The sequence below is a fragment of the Ailuropoda melanoleuca genome, chromosome 6 (assembly GCF_002007445.2).
Source record: "Ailuropoda melanoleuca isolate Jingjing chromosome 6, ASM200744v2, whole genome shotgun sequence".
NCBI lineage: Eukaryota > Metazoa > Chordata > Mammalia > Carnivora > Ursidae > Ailuropoda > Ailuropoda melanoleuca.
The window spans coordinates 19,624,536-19,646,311 of record NC_048223.1 but is presented as its reverse complement, the minus strand read 5'-3'; the positions used below and the strand labels follow the sequence as shown (position 1 = coordinate 19,646,311).

Sequence of the window (21,776 nt, the reverse complement as noted above, 5' to 3'; positions counted from 1 at the left end):
CTTTGGGAAGTGATTAGTGAGATAGATATTGTATCTATCAATGTCAAGTGATTAGTCTGATAGGTATTTAGTCAATAATATTTACTGTTATTTGCCAGATCATGAGAATAGAAGAGTGGTTGTTTTGTTTTGTTTTGTTTTAAAGAGATATTTCAGAGAGGGGCGCCTGGGTGGCTCAGTAGTTAAGCATCTGTCTTCGGCCCAGGACATGACTGGGATTGAGCCCCGCATCGGGCTCCCCTCTCCGCTGGGAGCCTGCTTCTTCCTCTCTCACTCCCCCTGCTTGTGTGCCTTCTCTCGCTGGCTGTGTCTCTCTCTGTCAAATAAATAAATAAAAATCTTTAAAAAAAAATATTTCAGAGAGAGAGGAATGGGGTGGGATAGGTTTCCTTGACCAAGGCTACTTGCCCAAATAAATGGAGAGGTGGGATAACACTGGATTTCTTTAAAGAATGAAAAGATCTAAAGGAGAAGATTAGAAAGATTGATATGGGTAGATCATGAAAGGTATTGAGAACCTGTAGGTATATTTAAATGTCAGCAGGCATCGTGGAACTATGATTATCCCTTAACCTCTTAAAGTTAGAGCTCTTCTAATACATCTCCTTTGCTATGAGATTCTGTCCTGCATTATATGGTATGTACATTTTCTATATTCTGCCTCCTATCAGATTCTAAGTGTTAAGAAAGCAAGGATGTTGCCTTTCCTCATTCTTTATTTCTTGGAGTTCTTTTCCTAGTGTCAATACACTTAGCAGGAAGCCAGTAGGGATGTCTTAAAATGAATTTAGAAAGAAGTCTGAATTCATGACTCAGCCACTTAGTGTGTGCCATTGAAGTGAGATCCTTAACCTGCTAGTTTCAGTATCCACATATATAAAATAGGGATGATAATGATGCTTTTCTGATAAGATGTTGAGGAGATTGAATGGGATAATAACATAAAGCACAGTGTCTGGCTGGCATTTACTAAGCATTCAGTAAAATATTAGTAATTGTCAGTACTGCACACCTCTCGGTGTAGAGAAAGCATTGAACAAATTATCATAATCATTTTTCATTTCTTTTTTGTTCAGGAACATAATCTGTTGTTCATTGTACCATATTTACAAAGGGAAAATTTGATTTTCTTTAAATCATTCTTTTCATCCTGCAACATATTTGCCATATGGGGACCATTTAAAGTATACATGAATGATAATTTAATTTACACTGTGTTTCTGATTTTTTAATACTGTATTAAAATTATTATGTATCCATGATTTTTTTTTTAAATCCTATAAATTATTAAGCAAAAGACTGCATAGTTGAAAACTGGGCAAAAGATATGAACAGGCAGCTCTTAGAAAAGGAGACCCAAATGGATAGTAAGTAGATGCAAATGTTTAATTTTATTCATCAACTTGAGTGGGGTTCCTAGATATTTGGTCAGACATTATTGCAAGTGGTTTTGTGAGGGTGTTTTGAATGAATGAAATTAATATTTACATGGGCAGAAGCAGATTGGCCCTCATAATGTGGGTGGGCCTCATCTAATTGGTTGAAGGCCCGAATAGAACAAAAGACTGACCTTACCCCTAGCAAAAGGAACTGTACAGCAGAATGACTTGGACTTCATCTACATTCATTTTTTCTGATGGCCTTCAAGCTGTATCATTGGCTTCTCCTATCTGACAGCCTTTGAAATAGAACATTGGCTCTTTATGGATCTCCAGCCTGCCTTCCTATCCACCTTGCAGGTTGAAATTCCCGGGTCTGTAGTCATGAGAACCAATTCCTTATAATAAAACTCTCTCTTTCTCTGGCTTTTTCTCTGAAATCTTCTATTGGTTCGTTTCTCTGGAGAACTCTGACTGATTGGAACAAATGAAAGGATTTTCAATCAAGAAGTAGTCAAAGAGATGCTGATTAAAACCACGATGAGATACCACTTAGTACCATTCAGACTGGGGGGAAAAGAGGCTGACGATACTAAGAGCTAGCAGGGATGTAGAGAAATAGGAACTGTCCCACACCAACGTGTAAATTGGTATAGCCACTTTGGGTAGAAGTTTGGCAATATTTTGTTGGAGTTAAAGATAGGCAAACAATTTGATCTAGCACTTATACTTGTAGATTAAAATTACTAGATTCGTCAAAATAAGGTTGCATTAAATGTTAAGGTATGATATCTTAAAATCTAGTTTTGTGTTAATGTGATTCTCATGAAAATTCTTTCATGATCCATTTTTATATTTGGTTGCTTATTTAACTATAGATATTGTTATATGACTTGCCTATGGGCTAACAATTGCTGTTTTGCACAGACTTCCACAGGGTACTCAATAAAATAATTTTTGAAATGAGATAGCTTAAAGAAGTATATCAAGAATTTCAGTCCCTGTGTCCATTTTGAAATTCTAGTAGTAACTAAAAAATATAGATTAATTTTCATACATTTTTTGGGTGTTAACACTCTTCTGTCAGAAAATTGTTAGAATCATTTTGTAAAGAATAATCCTGATGTTCCAAGAGGGTGTGTGTGGCATATAAAAATAATCCATATCATACTAGAAGGCAAAGTATTAGTTTCTCAAATATGAGAGAGAAAAGATCATACCAGTGTATTTGTATGATTATGTAAGTTTACTGCTTTGACCACTTATGTTCACCTATACTTAAATAACAAGTGGACTTTCTTAAATATTTAGTAAAAACTTAGAGCTTCATACTACTTGGACAAAGTGTTCCTACGATATTAAAAATAACTGGCCATCTTAATCTTTTACTTGATTTTTCTAGGATTTAAAATCCTACATACTTAAAATATTATGTATTTATGGTTTTTGAAGTTATAAGAACATTTTTTTTTCTGCTAAGGAAGACTTTGTAAAAATGTGCTTACGTGAAAGTGAGTACATATGGACTTGGGGGGAAATTATTATCTGGTTTCAAAAGCCTCTATAGGAAACAATTACTTTATGATAATGTCACTTGAAGTGCTTGATCCTGTTTAGTTCCATTAGAAATAAAGAAAAATTTTCCAGGCCCTAAACAGTTTTCAGAGCTTCAGATCTCTATTTATTTAACTCAATATATGAATAGCACATTGTAATTCTAAGTGACTGTGTTATAGTTTTGTAAATGGGTAAAACCTGACATGAAGTTTGTAATCTACCTTCAAAGTGTTTGATGAGGTTTAGGCATACATTATCAAAATTTTAGAAATTACGGAATGTTTCCATTTAAATCAGTGTAGTAAGAAATCTGTATATCTAATTTAATGTACTTTCCTTTTAAACATTTATTGTGATATTCATTGAAATTTGGAGAAAGTGTGCTACTGTCTTCTGCTAATATGCACAGGAAGATGTATGTATACTTGCCAGTAAAAGTCTCTGGCAGTTGGAAGAGGGATTGTGCAGCCTCTCTATTGTCCCTGTGTATACCCACATTACTATTTGTGTATTTATTGTTTTGTTAATTGCACTCTTTCATCAACCCTTTCAGGTCTTCACTTGTTCTGCATGACGTTCATGGAATTATTCTGGTTTGTCAGTATGCATTGATGTCTTCAAAAATTCCTCAGTAGTAGCCATAGAACCCTATGCTTTGTGACATCAGGGTATCATGTGAACACTGTATCATCTACTGGTTTTTATACTTAACCATTTTTCTCTTTATCCATCTTTCATTTTACCAGTGCTTGAAACTTACTGTCTTGTAAAAATGAAATGTAGACCATTTTATTCTCATTCTGAGGGCCCATAATTTTACATTTTTAAGCTATACATATATATATCTGTTTTTGGGGGGTTTTTGTTTTTGTTTTTTACATGAACATCTAAGTGGTTTTGGTGTTAGAAAACATACAGCAGTTATGTACACCAGTCTCTTTTGGGTAAAGATGGAACTTTTGCAGTCAACGTGGATAGCAAAGACTCCGAGAGAATCTCTCAAGTTGTATCACTTTCCAGTGAAGCTCAAATTCATTATTTTACAGTAAGTTACTATTTTAAGTGACTCTCATTTTCTGTTATCAGTTATAGAGAAATCTATATATATGTCATCAAGTTGGAGAATTGGAGTTTTTCTTGTCTCTGTAAATAATGATGATCTTCTATTATAATTGAAACATTTTTACATTCATAATGAGTCTTCTTGTTTCTTATGCCCAAATATATAGAAGCTACTACTTACCGTGAGCAAATAAGCTAGTCATTTATGAAGTCACTAATCAGTTAAATTGGCGTTTTTCATTTGGAGTATAACATGTCTTCACATTATGCATTATTTTTTTAAAACTTAAGGTCACACTCAGAGTTTACCATACCCCAGATTCTTATGCAGTATCATGAATATTTATTAACATTTTATTTATAATATGAGAATGAAACTGTTATATATTTGAATAAGAGTGGTCTCAACAAGTTAACAAAGTTCAGTTTTCTTTGTTTTTGGGTTTTGTTTTGTTTTTTTCTTTTTTCTAAATGCACCTGTGTTCCTTAGTGGTAAAGGTAATCTCACTATAAAAATAGTCATATACTCTGTCTCCATTCAGCAGGGTCCTTAGCAGCTCTTAGATTTTTGTTGGGTTGTTTCATTTTTCTGCATTTGGTAGGTGATGATTTCCATTAGGAAGTTGGTTTGTTCATTGTTTATTATTATATTTCTTTGCAGTTACTTAAGGAAACTGAAAGACAAGTTGCTCTGGGGCCAGGTCATTTGAGTAGTATATCTTGGTCTTTCCCATCAGTGATTACTAATTAGTGATTACTAGGTAGCAGCTCTGGAAAAACAACTCTTTCCTGCTTTTGGGTAATGTTTTTTTGGATCTTACTCTCAGAGTTTTGATCTCATTTAATCCTGGGACTCCTATAATGAGCATACCACATATTTTCCCGTAGATACTCATCTTCATTTATCCACTGGTAGGGTTGTTACATAAAGTACAGGATGCAGAATTAAATTTGAATTTCAGATAAATTATGAATACATTTTAGTATAAGTATGTTACAGATATTACTTTTATTGTTTTTCTGAAATTCATATTTAACTGGGCCTCCGTATTTTTACTTTATTTCAGTTAATTAATAATTTCAATTAATTAGCTAATGCTAAGTCAGGCCACCTATTTCCTGGGCTCTTTCCTCACTAAACTTTGAGCTCCTTGGATGAAGAGGGGTGGATGTACCTTAATTCATCTATATGTAGTTTTCCTATCTCCATGATAGTCTGGAGATTTTTACCAACTGAAAAAATAAAATCTCTAATCAGCCATAATGTTTCTTTACCTGAATATTTATAAAGCAACTGTGTTTGACTGAGTTTGCCCTTTCATGTGAGTTAAGTTCATTGAAAATAATCATGTTTCAATGAAGAGTTGCAGATCTCAATATTAATTTAAAAAATTTCATCTCCCTTTCTCTTCCCTTCTCTTCGTCATCTCTTTCCCCTTCTCTTTCCAGCTCTTACTATAATTAGCTAGCATTAACAGCAAATGTTTACTTTAGTTAAATTATTCAGAACATTTATTTTACTTGTCAAAGGTTAGATCAGGTTGTTGTTTGAACTGGTAATTAAATGCAGCCTAATATGCTCTCGTATTTATATGCAATATAAGCCTGGTTCCTCATCATTCTGTATAATTTTGATGTTCAAGGCTGACATTTCAAAAAGGTTTTCTCTTTTCAAATATTGCTCATTCTTCTTGAACTCCTAATTGTTTGTTATAGTTACCTTGATTTTATGAAAACCTGACTGAATAGTTTAAAGGCTAGAGGTGTTCTGTATAGAAAATAGGGACAGTAACAATTGGAAGTATTTTGGTATGGCTGTATAATAACAGAAGGTTTGGTCACTAGGCTGAGTTACTTTCCCAGTCTTTGCATCTTGAGCATCTGTTCTAGAGAACTCTGAAACCAAATGAGGATACACTGTGGAGAGCTTGATTTATATAGTCACAACTGCCACTTTCTATTACTCTATAGCATTTGAATATTTGAAAGGCCAAATATATTCCTGTTTGTAATATAAAATATTTAAGCCCACATTTCGTATATTCTACTTATTTGTGATTATGTATATTGTTTATGAATTAGTTTATTTCTATAGTGGATTGTTCACCCTAAACATCTTGTTGTGATAGCCTGGAAACTATAAAAATTAAGTCTTATAATTTTAATTTTTTTTGATCATTGTTTTTAGGATGGTAGACCCTTATGGTATTCCTATACCTGATTAGTTGGCAACATTTAAGACACTACAGTTGTGTGGTTGGTAAAAGTGAGTTAGGTTTTCAAGATTTTACCAATGAGTGATATTTAATATTGAAAGACATGTATTAAGACAAATGCTTTTATATATAATTTATTTGGCATTGTAAATGCATTTATCTTGTGAGAAACAGACCCCCTGTTGTCAGATGAAGTATTCTGGAAAGGTTTGGAGTAAATAAATAATAAAACTACTTCGATACACAGTCTAACCAGTATTAAATATTAAGACTTTCAGATGATTGATTTTAATACTTAATTAACTTACTTAAAGTCCAGTGTAACCCTCTTGCATTAAAGATTGGCAGAATTTAAAAGTAGAACTTTATTCTTTCTCTGTTTTTCTTCTTTCTTCTTTTTCTTTCATTCTTTCTTCCTTCCTCCTTTCCTACCTCCTTCTCTCCCTTATGATGAAGACTTTAGAACATCATTATTCCCAAACATCATATTTACCTCTAGCTGCCAACATTTTTGAATAAAAGAGGTTTTATAATAGAAAATTCTATAGATAATATTCAGTTATTCTCTCTCTTAATTATGAAAATATAGCTTCTATCAAAGTTTGTTGCTTTTATAGCTGAGATGTCATGTTTTAGCTTATATACCCATCATGGTAAATGCATGCTATCTGTGACAGATACTTATTCATGCTATATCCTCTCCTCCTTTCCTAACTGTGCTCTGGAAATAGTTCATTTAAGCTCTTTGATATGCTTTTCTTATAGGAGATATCTTTATGTAAAGTAATATTACTCTGTCATTTCAGTGTTTGACTTTTAAGTTTACCATCAGTCAAGAATTTAAATGAATGAAGTATGCTTATATGAGCTTTTCTGAATATGGATGTCTTTAGAAGACACAATTCAGAATGCTAATTCTCTGCCTGTGTATTAGAAGCTGTGAAAGAATGAAACACATTGAAATACATAGAACTTCAGATTCAGAGGGAATGAATTATTTTTCTAGAGGCTTTGTTGACATGATATCATTTTAAAAGAAAAAAAGTATTGAACTGACCTGTTCTTTTGCCTGTGTAATGCTAAGAATTTGAGATTTTCACCTGAGACTACTTGTATTGCTTCACTTGACATAGAAAATAATATTGTTTTGAAATTTTATTAAATATACTTTAAAATTGTTGTCTAAGCTTTAGTGCTAAACTCTTACTCTGTCATTAAATATTAACTATTTTCACAAGACTTCCCTTCTTTCAGGCAGATCACTTTTATCCTAAGATTTAATATTGCAAGAACCAGATTCGTAAAGCCAATATAACTGTCCTTAAGATTAGTCTTGGTTTTTAAATGGCAGTTTCAGCCTAAAGTGTCAATTCCTGTGACCAGGATAGCAGTGAAACCATATTGCACAAACAGTTTTGAGTTTTGTGAATTCTGAGTTTATGTGAAGCAGGAAATTTAACTGTTATTTATAGTAATGTAGCAAAGAAGGGATATCTCCTTAAGTCTTGGAAGGTATATTGCTGTGCGTTCTGAATTAGAAAAACTAACATTGCCTTCGGTTTTAAAAATTCTGAGGGCTTTGTCAGGGAAGTTCTAGAGACAGGTTGACATCATTTAAGAAAACTGAAATCCATCAATTATGGATTTTAGTAGTCATTTACTCTTAAGGTATATATTTTTGGTCATTGTATATTTTTCTCTCTATCTGCCTTTTGTATAGAGAAGATTAAGGCATACCAAATATAGAAGTCTGGGTTTGTAATACAAATACAAGATGTAATGGTGCATTGTGCCTCTCAAAATGTTTATGCCATTTTGACTTTTAATAGTGATTTTCTTAAAACTTTTAGGTTGAAAAAAGTTCCCTTAATTCTTTCTTTGAATTTTTATCAAATATTTTCCTATGGTCTGTTATTTATAGGTAAAAGATTATTCATAATAGTGATTAAAATGAATGTGGACACATTTGTTTAAAAACCTTTGATATTCTTCTTTGTAGTAGTCAAATATTTTTACTGTTGTTATAGTCACAAAACACAAATTGGAAAATTTTTAAGAGAATTACTTCACATTTAAAAGCAACACTATATTGTGGTTTTATAAGGTAATCACAATAGCAGTAGCCAACCTGCACTTAAAATTTTTTTTATTCTAGAAAGCTAAAATAGCCTTTGTATTTAAAACCAAAAAACAAAAAAACAAAGCAGCACCTGCTTAATATGTTACTTTGAGCAAGATTATTATTTAAATCCATAATTAAAAGTAAGAACATCATGCAAACTTTTTCTTCAACAGATTTCTTGAAAATAACTCTTTATTACTATTCAGCCAATTTGCTTTATTTGAATATAAAAGAATTTCAGTGATTCAGTTTCAATCTATAGGCATAATAAATTAGAATATAATGGATGCCTAATTGTACAGACTAGTTATATACTGGTATATTTGGTAAATTTTATATGTTGGTTATTGATTATAACCATAGGCATTAATTTCTAAAGAATTATTATTAAAGCTGAAACCAGTGAATGACTTCTTGAACCTAACTTTATCTAAGGAGTCAAAAAGACCTTAATTATCTTTGAAAATCTTGAATGATATATGAACAGCATCGTGTTGTAGAGTATTTAATTTAGCTAGGAAGGTGGGTTTTTTTAATGTTCTTTTTAAACATATACTTTGATATCAGTTTGGTAGTTATTTGTTTATCTCTCACAAAGTTCAAAGTACATAAAATTCCCTTATTTGTGTATTTTAGGTATGTGAAATCTGTAACAGTGGAAGTGTACTATAAAAATAAAGTAATGATATGAAAATATGTCTAGGATATTAAAGAAATTTTATGGAAATCTGGCTGTTAACTTGGAATATGCATTTTCAAATGTTTTCTCTCGTATTTTCAAAAGTATAACAAAATGTATGGAGAATATGAATCTTAACATTAAAATAGTTGTCCATGGGCCAAATACAATTTTGAAATGTGTTTATTCCATGCAGTTTTTTTTTTTTAATTCGAATTATTTGCCAACACTTTAAAGAGATTCCACATAAAATTCTGGATTTCTAGCTTGTCTTGAATAAGCCGAAGCAGAGTAAAGGGTGTTTCAGTCATTCACAGACCCCATCCTCTTGTACCCCTTGTCTGTTTGTCTCATTGACTTACTGAGAGCCAAATATAGTGCCAGAGTAAAGAATGTGAGCTCTAGAGCTAGAAAAAACAGGTTCAGATTCTGGCTTCAACACTTAACTACTGGTGTGACTGTAGACAAATTAATTAATCTCTCTGTACCCTCAGTTTTCTCTTTGGTAGAATGAAAATGATGAGGAAGGTATGTCAGTAGGGCTGTTGGGAGGATAAAATGATGAATATACCTGAAGCATTTAGAGTGGTTTTGACTTACATTCATTGCTCAGTCGATGTTCATTTCGATTAATAATGCTTTTTGCTTGCTTGACCCTGTTAGGTATTTGAGTTTGGTGATCCTTACTTCTTAGCAGAGGACTTTATTTCTTAATCTGTTTATTCGTTTGATCAGCAAAATTAATCAGATCCTGTTTTATAATATATAACTGATCATTTACTTTTTGCTGTCCTCTAATAGATTATATTCCCCAGAATTCCTTCAGTATTGTAAGTGCTAAATATTTGCACATATAAGAAGCAAATAACTGACAGCTGTCTAGATTTATGGATTTAGGACTTGATTTATGGCTTTGGGAATTCTTACTGTATGTTGGCAACGAAAGTTTTCTGCTCTCTGGTGTCGATTTTGCCTATCCTTTTGCTTTTGTTTTAGCCACAATCTAAGGTGGAAAAGATTTTTTACCATCTGACTGTGAGTGTGAGTGGGTGAGAGTTGGAGAGTTCTGGTAAAATTCTGAAAATGTACAAGAGTATTTTACAAAGTGAGAGTTTTAGGGAGGAACTAAGCAGGATGGAAGAGCATATTGTGCTGGGAAGAGGCTGGTCAAGTATTTGTATATTCATGGGCTTCTCTGCAACCTTTCTCTGTAAGTGGAGTCCATAACCTATAAAATTATATACTTGCTTTGGTTGGGCTTGCTTTCCAACTTATCATTCCTCATTTACTCTTCCTATATCATGTCTGTCCCTTCTCTTGAAACTTAAAATTTCATGTGTTAAATTATTTTGGATGAAAATTAGTGACCCCAGTTTATTTTTCTGGAAGATTCTGATTTGGGAAGTTTATATGAAGCTTATGGACATAGAAAATTTATAAGTAGTTAGTGTAGCTTAATAGTTCAATAATAATTAAAAATATCTTTGTTTTAATTGACTCATTTATAGAAATCAGAACCTAGGAGGAAAACCTTCAAAATGAGTAAAAAAAAAATATAGGTGGTTATTTATATAATCTTGCCTTTGTAAGCATAATAGTACTAGAGGTAGAAGCCATAAAGGAGATATGGATATATTTGGGTGCACGGATGAAAAAATTACTTATGTCACAAAAACACCATGTTATTTGAAGGCAGACGTACTCTGAGAAAAATATCTGTATCATATGACAAAGTTTAATATTCTTAATATTTAAAGCATGCTTATAAATTATGAAGACAATCATAATAATAAACTCCTCAAAATATAATAAATAAATGTCAGAGAAAACATGACTCTTCAGTAATCTCACTAGTTATCAAGCAAATGCAATATAAAATTTGACTATTACACTGGTTGGTAAAATGAATTACCCATTCCCACTGTTAATGAGGGTCCAGGGGAATGAATTGTTCTTATGTACAATTCTTTCTAGAGCATAATTTGCCAAAGCTTACCACAGAGTCTTATTTTTTTAAATACATGTTTTGGTCCAGCAGTGACATAAGAATTTATCTTAAGGAAATAATCATAGATTGGCATAGAGATATTACTAAAAGATATTCATTGTGAAACTGTTTTTAGTGTTGAACAACTGAAAGCATTCTATCTGTTTACTAATAAGGAATTGGTTACATAAATTGTTATAGCCATTTAATGGAATACTAGGGGTCCATTTGAAGTGATAATATGGTCTTTTTTAATGGGATGGAAAATACCCACAGTAATTTATATAATTAGTATACTTAGTACGTTAGATCCCATTAAAAAATATATATTTTAAATGCCAGAACAAAAACAGGAAGGATATGTGTAACAAAATGAAATGTTAACAGGGCTACTGTTTTTAGCTAACACAATTATGAATGATTTTAGTTTGCTATATTTTCTATATTTTGAAATTTCCTATTGTAAATGGGTATTGTTTTGGCAATGAAACAAAAAGGTGTTATAAATGGGACAGTAATTTAACTTACAATTCAACTTTTTGTGCAAAAGATTATTGAAAATACATGTGATTGAACATTGAGGTAAAGGTTACCAGTGAAGTTCAGATTTGGGGAGAAGTTGTTGAAATGGAAATTTTGTGCCACTTTTTGCTTCTTTGCATATGCCTGCCAATGTGTTGTAACAGTCCCTGAAGCCTGTGGAAAACTTGTTAATGTCTGTAATGCTCATTTAATCATTTCAATCTTGTATTTATTCCCAGTCATAGCAAAAAGAAAAAAATATAATTTCTCTCTCTCTCTCATTTTTTTAATCCCCCAGGTAGTCACTTTTTTTGGCATTGTCCAGTTCTCACAATGTATCATTCCTTATCTGAAACTAGACACCCTCTGCAGCCAGAAGAGCAAGAAGTGGGCATCGATCCCTTGTCGAGTTACTCAAACAAGAGTGGAGGTGAGTTTTGTATGCAGATACATTCTGTGGTTCCTGGAAACCCTAGCAGAGAGCCTCTAGTTAGCTCTGCCTGCCTTCTGTATGTAATTCTTTACATGAAGCTGAGCAGGGCATCTTGAAGCACACTTCCCTGGATAGGTAGAGAGCACTCTGACACTAATGACTACCACAAAACGTCAACTTTCAATTAGAGACAGAAGCATTAGCCAAATGTTTAATGTACTGTCATTCTTAAAAAAAAAAAAAAAAAAGATAAACAATTACTTCAGCATAGGGATGTTGAAATACAAATGGCCTTTGTCAAACATCTTTTAAAGAAGTCTAAGCTTCTGGTGTTGATTTAGCAGGGATTTTTTGCCTTTAAAAGTAAGTTGACATTATTCCAGGATAAAAGACTTGCCTCATTCTCTCTATCTGTCTCTCTCTTTTTTAAGTCATTGAAATTTGTGTCTTACTTTTAAAGATCTATTCATTGAAATTGTTGGTAGAGTAAGAGAGAATGTCAAAAGGTAAACTGGATTCAGGGTCTACCTTATAAAAATTTATCAAATGTGTATGTTTCAGAACTCTGTTTTATTTTCTCCATATTAGTAATAATACAGTATCTTGAAAAAGGAAGTAGTCAGTTTGTGCAAATTCTTAAAGCCTTGTCTTTATTTTTAGTTGATTCATTGACTCAGGTTACTACTTGTAATTTTTTGCTCATGAAATATATACATCAGGATTATGAGGTCTTTTTAAAAAAATCACAGTTAGTCAAAGTGATTCACATATATTTTGTTTACTTCAGATGCAAATATTTTTTCTATATTGGTATAAAGTTCTGCTATTAACTTGTGTTTTGGGTTCCTTAAAGTGATTATTTCTTCAGTGCACAAAGCTTGACTTTATGGAGTGTGTTTATGGTTTTTGTGCATCTTTACTACCTTCTACATCATACAAATGCCATTGTTGTTTTCAATGAAAATAGTATAATTTGGGGGCACCTGGGTGGCTCAGTCAGTTAAGTGCCTTTGGCTTAAGTCATGATCTCAGGGTCCTGGGATTGAACCCTGCATCAGGCTCCCTGCTCAGTGGGAAGCCTGCTTCTCCCTCTGCCTGCCGCTCCCCCTGCTCCTGTGCTGTCTTGGGTGCGCACGCTCCCTCGCTCTCTTTTTCTCTCAAATAAATAAATAAAAATTTTAAAAAATAGTATAATTTCCCCTACAACTTACTTTTGTGATTTTACTTTTTATTTTTGTGTGTTTATTGAAAAGGTCTCAAAAAGACTGTTCAAGGTTTTGATAATATGAAAAAATTGTTAGTATCTCATTTTAGTTTCAGCATCTTAAAAATTTCAGTGGTAATACTATATCTCCTACTGATTTTTTTAATGTAGTATCTATAAGGAGCACTAATAAGTAAGTCAATTTATTTCACAAGCTCTTCTGTAAGTGGCTGTTTTAAAAGTAAATATATTTTTGTTATAAGTATATAAAATAATTTCACCAAAATTTTCTGATTTACATGCTTATTTTAGAACATAGTTTTTATTTATTTATTTTTTAAGTGCATATGTTTCTTTGGTCTAGTTCATTAAATACTGAGGTTCTATTTTTTTATTTTAACTGGTTAAAAAACATTTTTAAATTAATTTTATCCTTTACTGTTTGCAGGAATGAGTAGTTACCTTTACTGAAAAGGCTTTTCGTTTATATCCTAGCCTAACATTTCTATGACATACAAAGTTATTAGGACTGAATTGATGTTTAAAAGTGCCATTAATTCATTTACCCCAAATGTTCATTAACAATGTAAATGTATGCTGATGTTCTATGAGACAAGGAAGTGACTAATGACTCTTCCAACTAACAACACTTAAAATGAATAGAAACTTTAGATAGCTAATCTTGAAGTAATCAAGACCCTCATTCAGCTTGGCATCTCTGTATGCTCTAAAACAGCTGTCAACTGTTAAAAATATATACAAAACACACATACGCACACGCACATGCAGAAAGAATGATATGTAAATATCTAGTTCTTGAAAGCCATGAAGGTTACTAACCATAGTGGGTTTTGTGCATTGTATATGTAAATATTTTATATGAAGCATCTATTTCATCTTAGATTTCCTTTTAGCAGAAAAACATGTGTTGCATTTTAATAGGTTGTCATATTTATTTGAAGAATCATCACCTTTCTAGTGTGTTTGTTTATTTTAATATATGTATTTCATGTGGTTCTCCACATATTTGAAGCTTTTTACACATTTTTCCTACCAGGGAATTTATGACAAATGGATGACTCATTTTGTAAGTAGTCAAACACTGGACTTAATCAGTGGTTTCCCTATGTAGAAGTTATGTTTTTATGGTTTTGTTATTAATTCCCGTTAGTAGATTCCATAAATAAATAAGTCTTTAATTTCTCAAAACTGAATTTTAACATTTATAAAGAAACAGTACATTATTGAGTTAAATGATTCTGAGTATTCTGGAAAGCATTTGCAAAAATAGTCACATCATAGGAATAATAAAGAGAAAACTGCTTCTTACTGGTTTATTTTCATGGATGGTCACAGAAGGTCGGTGAGAACAGAAAAAAGAACTGTTTGAATATATACATGCAGAATTTTCCATGTGAATCAAACTTTTAACTGATTAAATTTCTTTTTAAAATGGAGAATAGCATAGAAATTATGACGTATTTCTCTGTGCTCTATTTGGTCATACACATAGTTTACTACTTTAAATTCCAAGATCTTTGATCAAAAGGTATTAATTAGAAATTGGCAAGTTACCTGTAATTCAGTTGAAACCATAAAAAAACCCCAAAATGTTTGTTCAACTATTCATGATTATTCATTTGTAGGAAAAGAACATTTTCCTCTATTAAGTCTCTTTTGAGAATAGCACTTTGTTACATATTGCCAGAGGTTTTAACTTCAATTTTATATGCCTTCTTACTTACAGCTTTTATAGTATTCAGATAATTACTTAATGTAATGCTTTTTATATAATATCTGTTTCAAAGCTTTCTTTCTATCTTCAGGGATAAAATATTTAGTAACCTACTTAAAAAAAATCCAAGACATTCAGAATATCCTGCCTACTCCATTTTTGACTTTTGTAATTTTGTTTTTGTCCCCAATCTTCTTTTCTTTCTGTTGTAGTATCATAGAGTTTTAGAACTAGAAAGGAGTTCCTGGCTTTATTGCTGAATAAATTGGTATTAATTAAAATAGTTCATTGAAGTTGATATAATACAATGATGCTGTCCTATTATGATCTTTAATATCGTTTTCCATATAGCAGAATTGGATTTAGATTTGAGTAAAAGATGAATTTGTTTTGGAAAGATAGCTGACAAAAGTATAGGATGCTGTCTAAGTCATCTTATTTTAAACCCTGCCCTTGCTCTAATTATAATTAGTGGGAATCATCATAAGGAGGGAAAAAAAATCTTCCTTTTCTGGCTTAAAACTTTTCAGTGGTTTTCCATTGCACTAGTAATAAAATCCAAACTCTTGACCATGATGTTCACGGCTGTCTTCCCTGTCTGGCCATGGTCAGATGTGCTAAGCCAGTTCTAAACTCTGGACCTTCAATGTTCTCTGACATTATTCTTGATTCCTTCACAGCACTCATCCTTCAATGTAATTCTGCATTTATTTGTTTCATTGTTTGTTTGTCTCCTTGTCTAAAGTGTAAACATTATGAGGGCAGGAACTCTTGGTGTATCTGTTGGCCCACAGACACCATTGAATTAATAACTAACAGATGAATGAATTGTGTTTTACCAGTCTGAATTCCTTCACTTACATTAATCAGTAATTACTTCATGTATCTTTTTTCCATCTACCTTTTTCCTTTCTGTCCTAAGATGTAATGTATGAATGTAATGTATGAAATCTGTTTTATCTTCTGATTGTTTTAATACTTTAATATTTGTTCTTTCAGGATTTCAAAAGTCAATAAAATCTCCTCTCCTCTTTAGGTCTCATTGACCTCTCCCTTCTTTGAAATCCCTCTGAAAATTCACATTTTCCATGTTTTTTTTTTTTCATTTTGACACAAATCAAAATTTCCATAAGAACCAACAGGAGAAAATTTTCTGGCAAATACGTCAAGCTATGATATCCTTATTAACCCACAGCAAAAATTATTTAGCAATGGAAAGCTGAGGAAATTAATGATTACTTGTCTAAGATAATTTGTTGCAATAATATGGCAGCATAGACTACAGTATGCTTACATTTAATATACATGTTTCATATATGTAGCTCCTAGTGAAATATCTACAAAGATACTATTCTTAATTTTTGATTTCTATTACTTACTAATGCAATTTATAGAAATTTATTGTGCATATGAAAGATTGTAGAATCAAGAACCTATGAGGTATAGGCTTTTTTTTTTTTTTAAGTTTTCAGCACTTCTAAAGTTTCTTGTCATTCAGTATATATTTGAGTGCCTTCTATGTACCAGGCATTGTTTTGAGTGTTGGAAATAAAACATTGAAAAGATAAACATAATTCTGAATGCCAGTTGTAATGGTTAATAGCCAGGTTTTGGGGGACCAGGAAGAGAAAAGTAAATGGCCAGTTAAGACGGAGAATGCTAAGTGCTTTCCTAAAGTAACTAATAGTATGCTCAGGTAGTATGTTGTTGGGGAATTTAACTTAAATTTGTGGTAGTGGTGTGTCAAGGAAGGTTTGTAATCTATTTAAGCCACAATGCAAAGGATGAGTAGCTGTTAGCCAGTGATTGAGTGAGTAAAGAGTATGTGCTATGAGCTTGCCCTCTGCCCTCTTCAGTGTGGTTGGAGGCTAGCATTCAAGGGTGGTATGGCCACAAATGAGACTGAAGACCAGGGTCATGAAGCCGCCTGACACTAAGAATAGTAAGGAATCTTACTGCCAGAATTACATTTTAGAAAGATTATTATGGCTACAGTTAAGAAGCCATTGCAGTATTCTGGGTAAGAAATCATAGTGGCCTATACTAGGAAAGTATAGAAGCAGAAATGGAGAGAAGTGGAAATGTTTGAGAGAGATTTAGTAGGTAGAATTGACAGCATTTGATATTTGGATATAAGGAAGTGATAAGGGTGAGAAGTTTGACGTGACTCAGTTTTCTGAGTTGACCAGTTAGGTCTGTTAATGCCTGTATTGAGATGGGGAGCTCTGTAAGGAGGAACTTCTTGTGGTGCAGGTGGGACAGGAGGTGGCAGAGAAGATTGTAAGTTCAGTTTCAGATGTGAGTTAGAAATGCCTTATGACATTCAAATGAGGACATCCTAAAGATTTTGATCTATGGGTCTAAAACCTAGTGCATGGGTTGGCGCGGGAGATAAAGATTTGTCAGCTTAAGTATGGTAGCAAAAACAATGTGAACGATTGTGATCACCTAATAATAGCACATGGTGTGAGAAGAGGACCTAGAAGCAGTTTTACGGAAAGCCAGTTTAAAGACCTTGTAGCAGGGGTGCCTGGGTGGCTCAGTCAGTTAAGCGTCTGCTTTTGGTTCAGGTCATGGTCCCAGGGTCCTGGGACTGAGTCCCACGTCAGGCTCCTTGCTCAGCAGAGAGCCTGCTTCTCCCTCTGCCTGCTGCTCCCCCTGCTTGTGCTCTCTCTCTCTCACAAATAAATAAATAAAATCTTTAAAAAAAGAAAAGACCTTGTAGCAGAGGAGGGTACTGTAAAGGAGACTAAGAGAGAGTGTCTAGAGAAATAGAAGGAAAACTAGGAATGTGGAGTCAAAGAAGCTAAGGTGTTAAGGAGAAAATAAACAAAAGTACCCACAGTTAGCTAAGGTTTTAAGCAAATAGAAGTCTGCACAGGATAGAGGCATTGTAACTATTGACAAACACAGTGCTTTTTGTAATCTCAGGAATCCATAGTTTTGAGTACTCTGTGTATTTCAAGTAAATTAATGAGGTACTCTGTACTAAGCTGGCATGAAGAATAGAGTGAAAAGTTACGGTAGTATTTAAAATTTTAAAATCAATGCAAGAGATGTGTAGGAGTCTTGGAAATTTGCGGTCTAGAGCCAGGATGGAGGGATTTGTAGACAGAGGACCATTATTTTCATTGTAATAATAGGAGGGAAGGAGAAAAAAAGATATTTAGATACAGTAGATTCATTAGTTAAATAACAGAGTTCAATTAAATATCACTGATATTTTAATCTCTCTTTGATAAGTTAAGGTGAGGTAATTTGCTGAAGGTGAGTGATAAGAGGAATCATTTGAAGATTTGTGGAGAGTGACAAAAGTTTGGATGATTTGATAAAGAATATATAACTGTGGGGAACAAGTTGAGATAAGACATCATAATTTATAGGTATACAAGCTTGTAAATCTGCATGATCATGTCCAGTAGAATTCAGCACCTAGGATTTGGTCACACAGAAAAGCAGTCTGGGGTTTTGCCATGGGAGTAAAAGAGGTACACATAGGCAAGGAGGCTGATGGTGGAGGAATTCATTGATGGTCTGAGAATATAAGGAAATTTGCTACCATGGAAAGGGGTTCTAAGAGGGCAGAGTAAAAAGTTTTGGAAGGGATGGAGGTGTCAGGGCAGATGAAGTTGTATAGAGTAAACATGGTGATGAGAGTTGTGAAGGGAATATGGGAACAGTATATGAGTGTTTGATATATACATTAATTTGGTGGAACACTGTTAAATGGTAGCCAATAAACTAGCTCAATACCTTCATTAATTCTGTGTTAAGAATTTGGATCTACAATAACTTAGATAGGTTTTGGCTTGAAGTCTTTTTTTTTAATTTAATCTTAAAGTCTTAATTTTTTTAGAACAGTTTTAGGTGCACAGCAAAATTAAAAGGAGAGATTTCCCATATACTCCTGCTCCAACACATGTATGGCCTCCCCCGTTACCAATACCCCCCACCAGAGTGGTACATTTATTATAACTGGTAATCTACATGACACATTATAGTTAACCAAAGTCCATAGTTTATATTAAGATTCACTCTTGGTGTTATATATTCCATGAGTTTAGACAAATGTATAAAGACATGCATCCATCATTATAGTATCATACAGAACATTTTCACAAAATCCTCAGTGCTCTGTCTATTCATCCTTCCCCCAATCCCAGGCAAACACTGATTTTTTTACAGTTTGCTTAGTTTTGCAAGAAGTATCTTTTTTTTTTTTAAAGATTTTATTTATTCATTTGACAGAGAGACAGCCAGTGACAGAGGGAACACAAGCAGGAGGAGTGGGAGAGAAAGAAGCAGGCTCCCAGCGGAAGAGCCTGACGTGGGGCTCGATCCCAGAACTCCAGGATCACGCCCTGAGCCGAAGGCAGACGCTTAACGACTGAGCCACCCAGGCGCCCCTGCAAGAAGTATCTTTTTAATAAAAAATTCTTCATAGAGGGGCGCCTGGGTGGCGCAGTCGTTAAGGGTCTGCCTTCGGCTCAGGGCGTGATCCCGTCCCGGCATTATGGGATCGAGCCCCCCATCAGGCTCCTCTGCTATGAGCCTGCTTCTTCCTCTCGCTCTCTCCCTGCCTGTGTTCCCTCTCTCGCTAGCTGTCTCTATCTCTGTCAAATAAATAAATAAAATCTTTAAAAAAAAAAAATTCTTCATAGAACCCAAGTGTCCATCAGTAGATGAATGGCTAAAGAAGATGTGTGTGTGTATGTGTGTATATCTGTGTACACACACACACAAACACAAACGGAATATTACTCAGCCATAAAAAGAATGAAATCTTGCCATTTGCAACAACATGGATAGAGCCTAGAGAGGATAATACTAAGTGAAGTAAGTCAGAGAAAGACAAATAGCATATGATCTCACTATGTGGAATTTAAGAAACAAAGTAAATGAGCAGAGGAAAAAAAAAAAAAGACCAACCAAGAAACAGACTCATAACATTGAGAACAAACTGATGGTTACCAGAGGGGAGATGGGTGGGAGGATGGGTGAAATAGGTAATAGGGATTAAAGAGTACGCTCATGTTGAAAAAAAAATTTAAGAAAAAAGATAATGCAAAAGGTAAAGCAATATTTTTTTTTTTAAATTCTTGGTAGATAACAAAGTAAAAGGCTGTTTAGGTGAAAACTGTTAAGTAAAACTATAAAGCCATGAAGAAAATGGTAGCTTTGTTAAAGGTAAAGATTGTTAAATAAGGTGACTTGGAAGTTCTTCAGTGACAATAACAAAGATAAAATGATGATATGGACTCTGGGAAACAAACTGAGGGCTTTAGAGGGGAGGCGGGTGGGGATTGGGATAGGCCAGTGATGGGTATTAAGGACAGCACATATTGCATGGTGCACTGGGTGTTATACGTAAATAATGAATCATGGAACAGTACATCAAAAACTAAGGATATACTATACGGTGACATAACATAATAAAAAATTATTAAAAAAAATGTCTCCTTAAAAAACGGATTTTATTAATAAATGCTATGACAATAGGGATAGGTGAGAGTAGAGATCAGTGACCATGCCATACTCAGTCCTTCTATGTCAAGATGTCCAAAAGAAAGTTGGAAGTGAGAGACTTCAGTGTGGAAGACCATGAGTTAGAATCTGAGAGTCGTCTCTCAGAGATATTAGTTCAAAGTATGTGAGACAGATAAAAAAAATCCAAAGAAAGAGAAAGGAAAAGAACCGAGGATTGCTATGTAGGAATTCTCCATGGTTAGAAATTGGATACAGGGAGTAATAGTTAAAAATATTGGAGGAATAGTTAAAGTAGGGGATAGAGGAGTGCTAAGATTACAGAAACTACAGATATATGAGAACTTCCAGAAGGCCCAAAGTTGTCAGTGCTTTAAGGATTGCATGGGTTAAAGAGTATAAAAAGAGAAAGTAAATGATTTGGTGATTGGAAGAGTATTGATGATCTGTAATTAGTGGTTAAGCAAGTGTCAAGATAACCAGTAAGTCATTTGAGTGGATGGGAGTGAACTGAAAATCTAATTCAGGATTAACATAAAAAGACAGTGTTTAAATATCAATGACAAAATATTTGAATGGCGAGGAAGGTTCAACTTACTCTTTAATATTAGATTTGGGTGGTTATAAGTGAATTTTATGTGTTCCTGCTGTCACAGTGAATTGAGATTTAGTTAGACATTTTAATGTTAATGATGCTTGCTGTTGGTAAAATGTAGATTCTTGAAATAAAAGACAAGTCTTCTGGACTTCGATTTTTTTTTTTTTTGGGTTGTCCATTCCTTAGGAATTGCATCTGGTTTTTAGTTTTATTTCAAATTTTCTGTTGGTGTGGCAATTCCCTTTATTTGCCTGAAGAGCGAGGCTCTTTAGAGGGGGTTGTGTGAAGAATCATTGAGTCACCTTGTGGCTCTACCTGAATGTTAGTCATTTCTCTGGGTCCTAGGAAAAAAGGAGACCTCACTGCTGGCCCTGGTGGCAGACAGAAACTATAGCCCTGTAAAAACTGTTACCACTACCCCTTGGGCAAAGTTGGTCTGCAAAGGAATATCCATATCTTAAGATATTTTTCCTACCCTGCTCAGTCAACCTTTATACCACTCTTGGATCACCACAAATGGAAGGTTGTGGGCTGGTGTTTTTGGTTGGCCAGGTCTAGGAATAGCTAAAACAGATAGATGTGATTTAGAGTGACAGTATTATCTTAAAGGTAGAAAAACAAAACCAAAAAAACCCTACTTATGTGAAATGAGCTACAATGGATTTCTTATCAAAGAATTATATTAGTTGCTTTTGCTAATTTATTAGTGGGGCCAGAAAAGACAGTAGAGCCAGAGTTTGGACTGTTTCAGTAATGACATACCCAACTCTTAGTTCATAGGGCTTAGAATAAGTATTT

General features: G+C 33.6%; 1 protein-coding gene across 8 annotated transcripts in view; it reads left to right on the top strand.

Annotated features, from left to right (window-relative positions):
• TBC1D5 (TBC1 domain family member 5) overlaps positions 1 to 21,776 on the top strand; it is a 542,532-nt gene that overhangs the window by 177,784 nt on the left and 342,972 nt on the right. For all 8 annotated transcript variants that reach the window (XM_034662029.1, XM_034662026.1, XM_034662027.1 and 5 more), the window contains one exon: positions 11,823 to 11,954. In XM_034662029.1, the coding sequence (XP_034517920.1) occupies positions 11,858 to 11,954 (97 nt within the window). In that variant the 5' untranslated portion in view covers positions 11,823 to 11,857. The remainder of the gene's footprint in view (positions 1 to 11,822; positions 11,955 to 21,776) is intronic.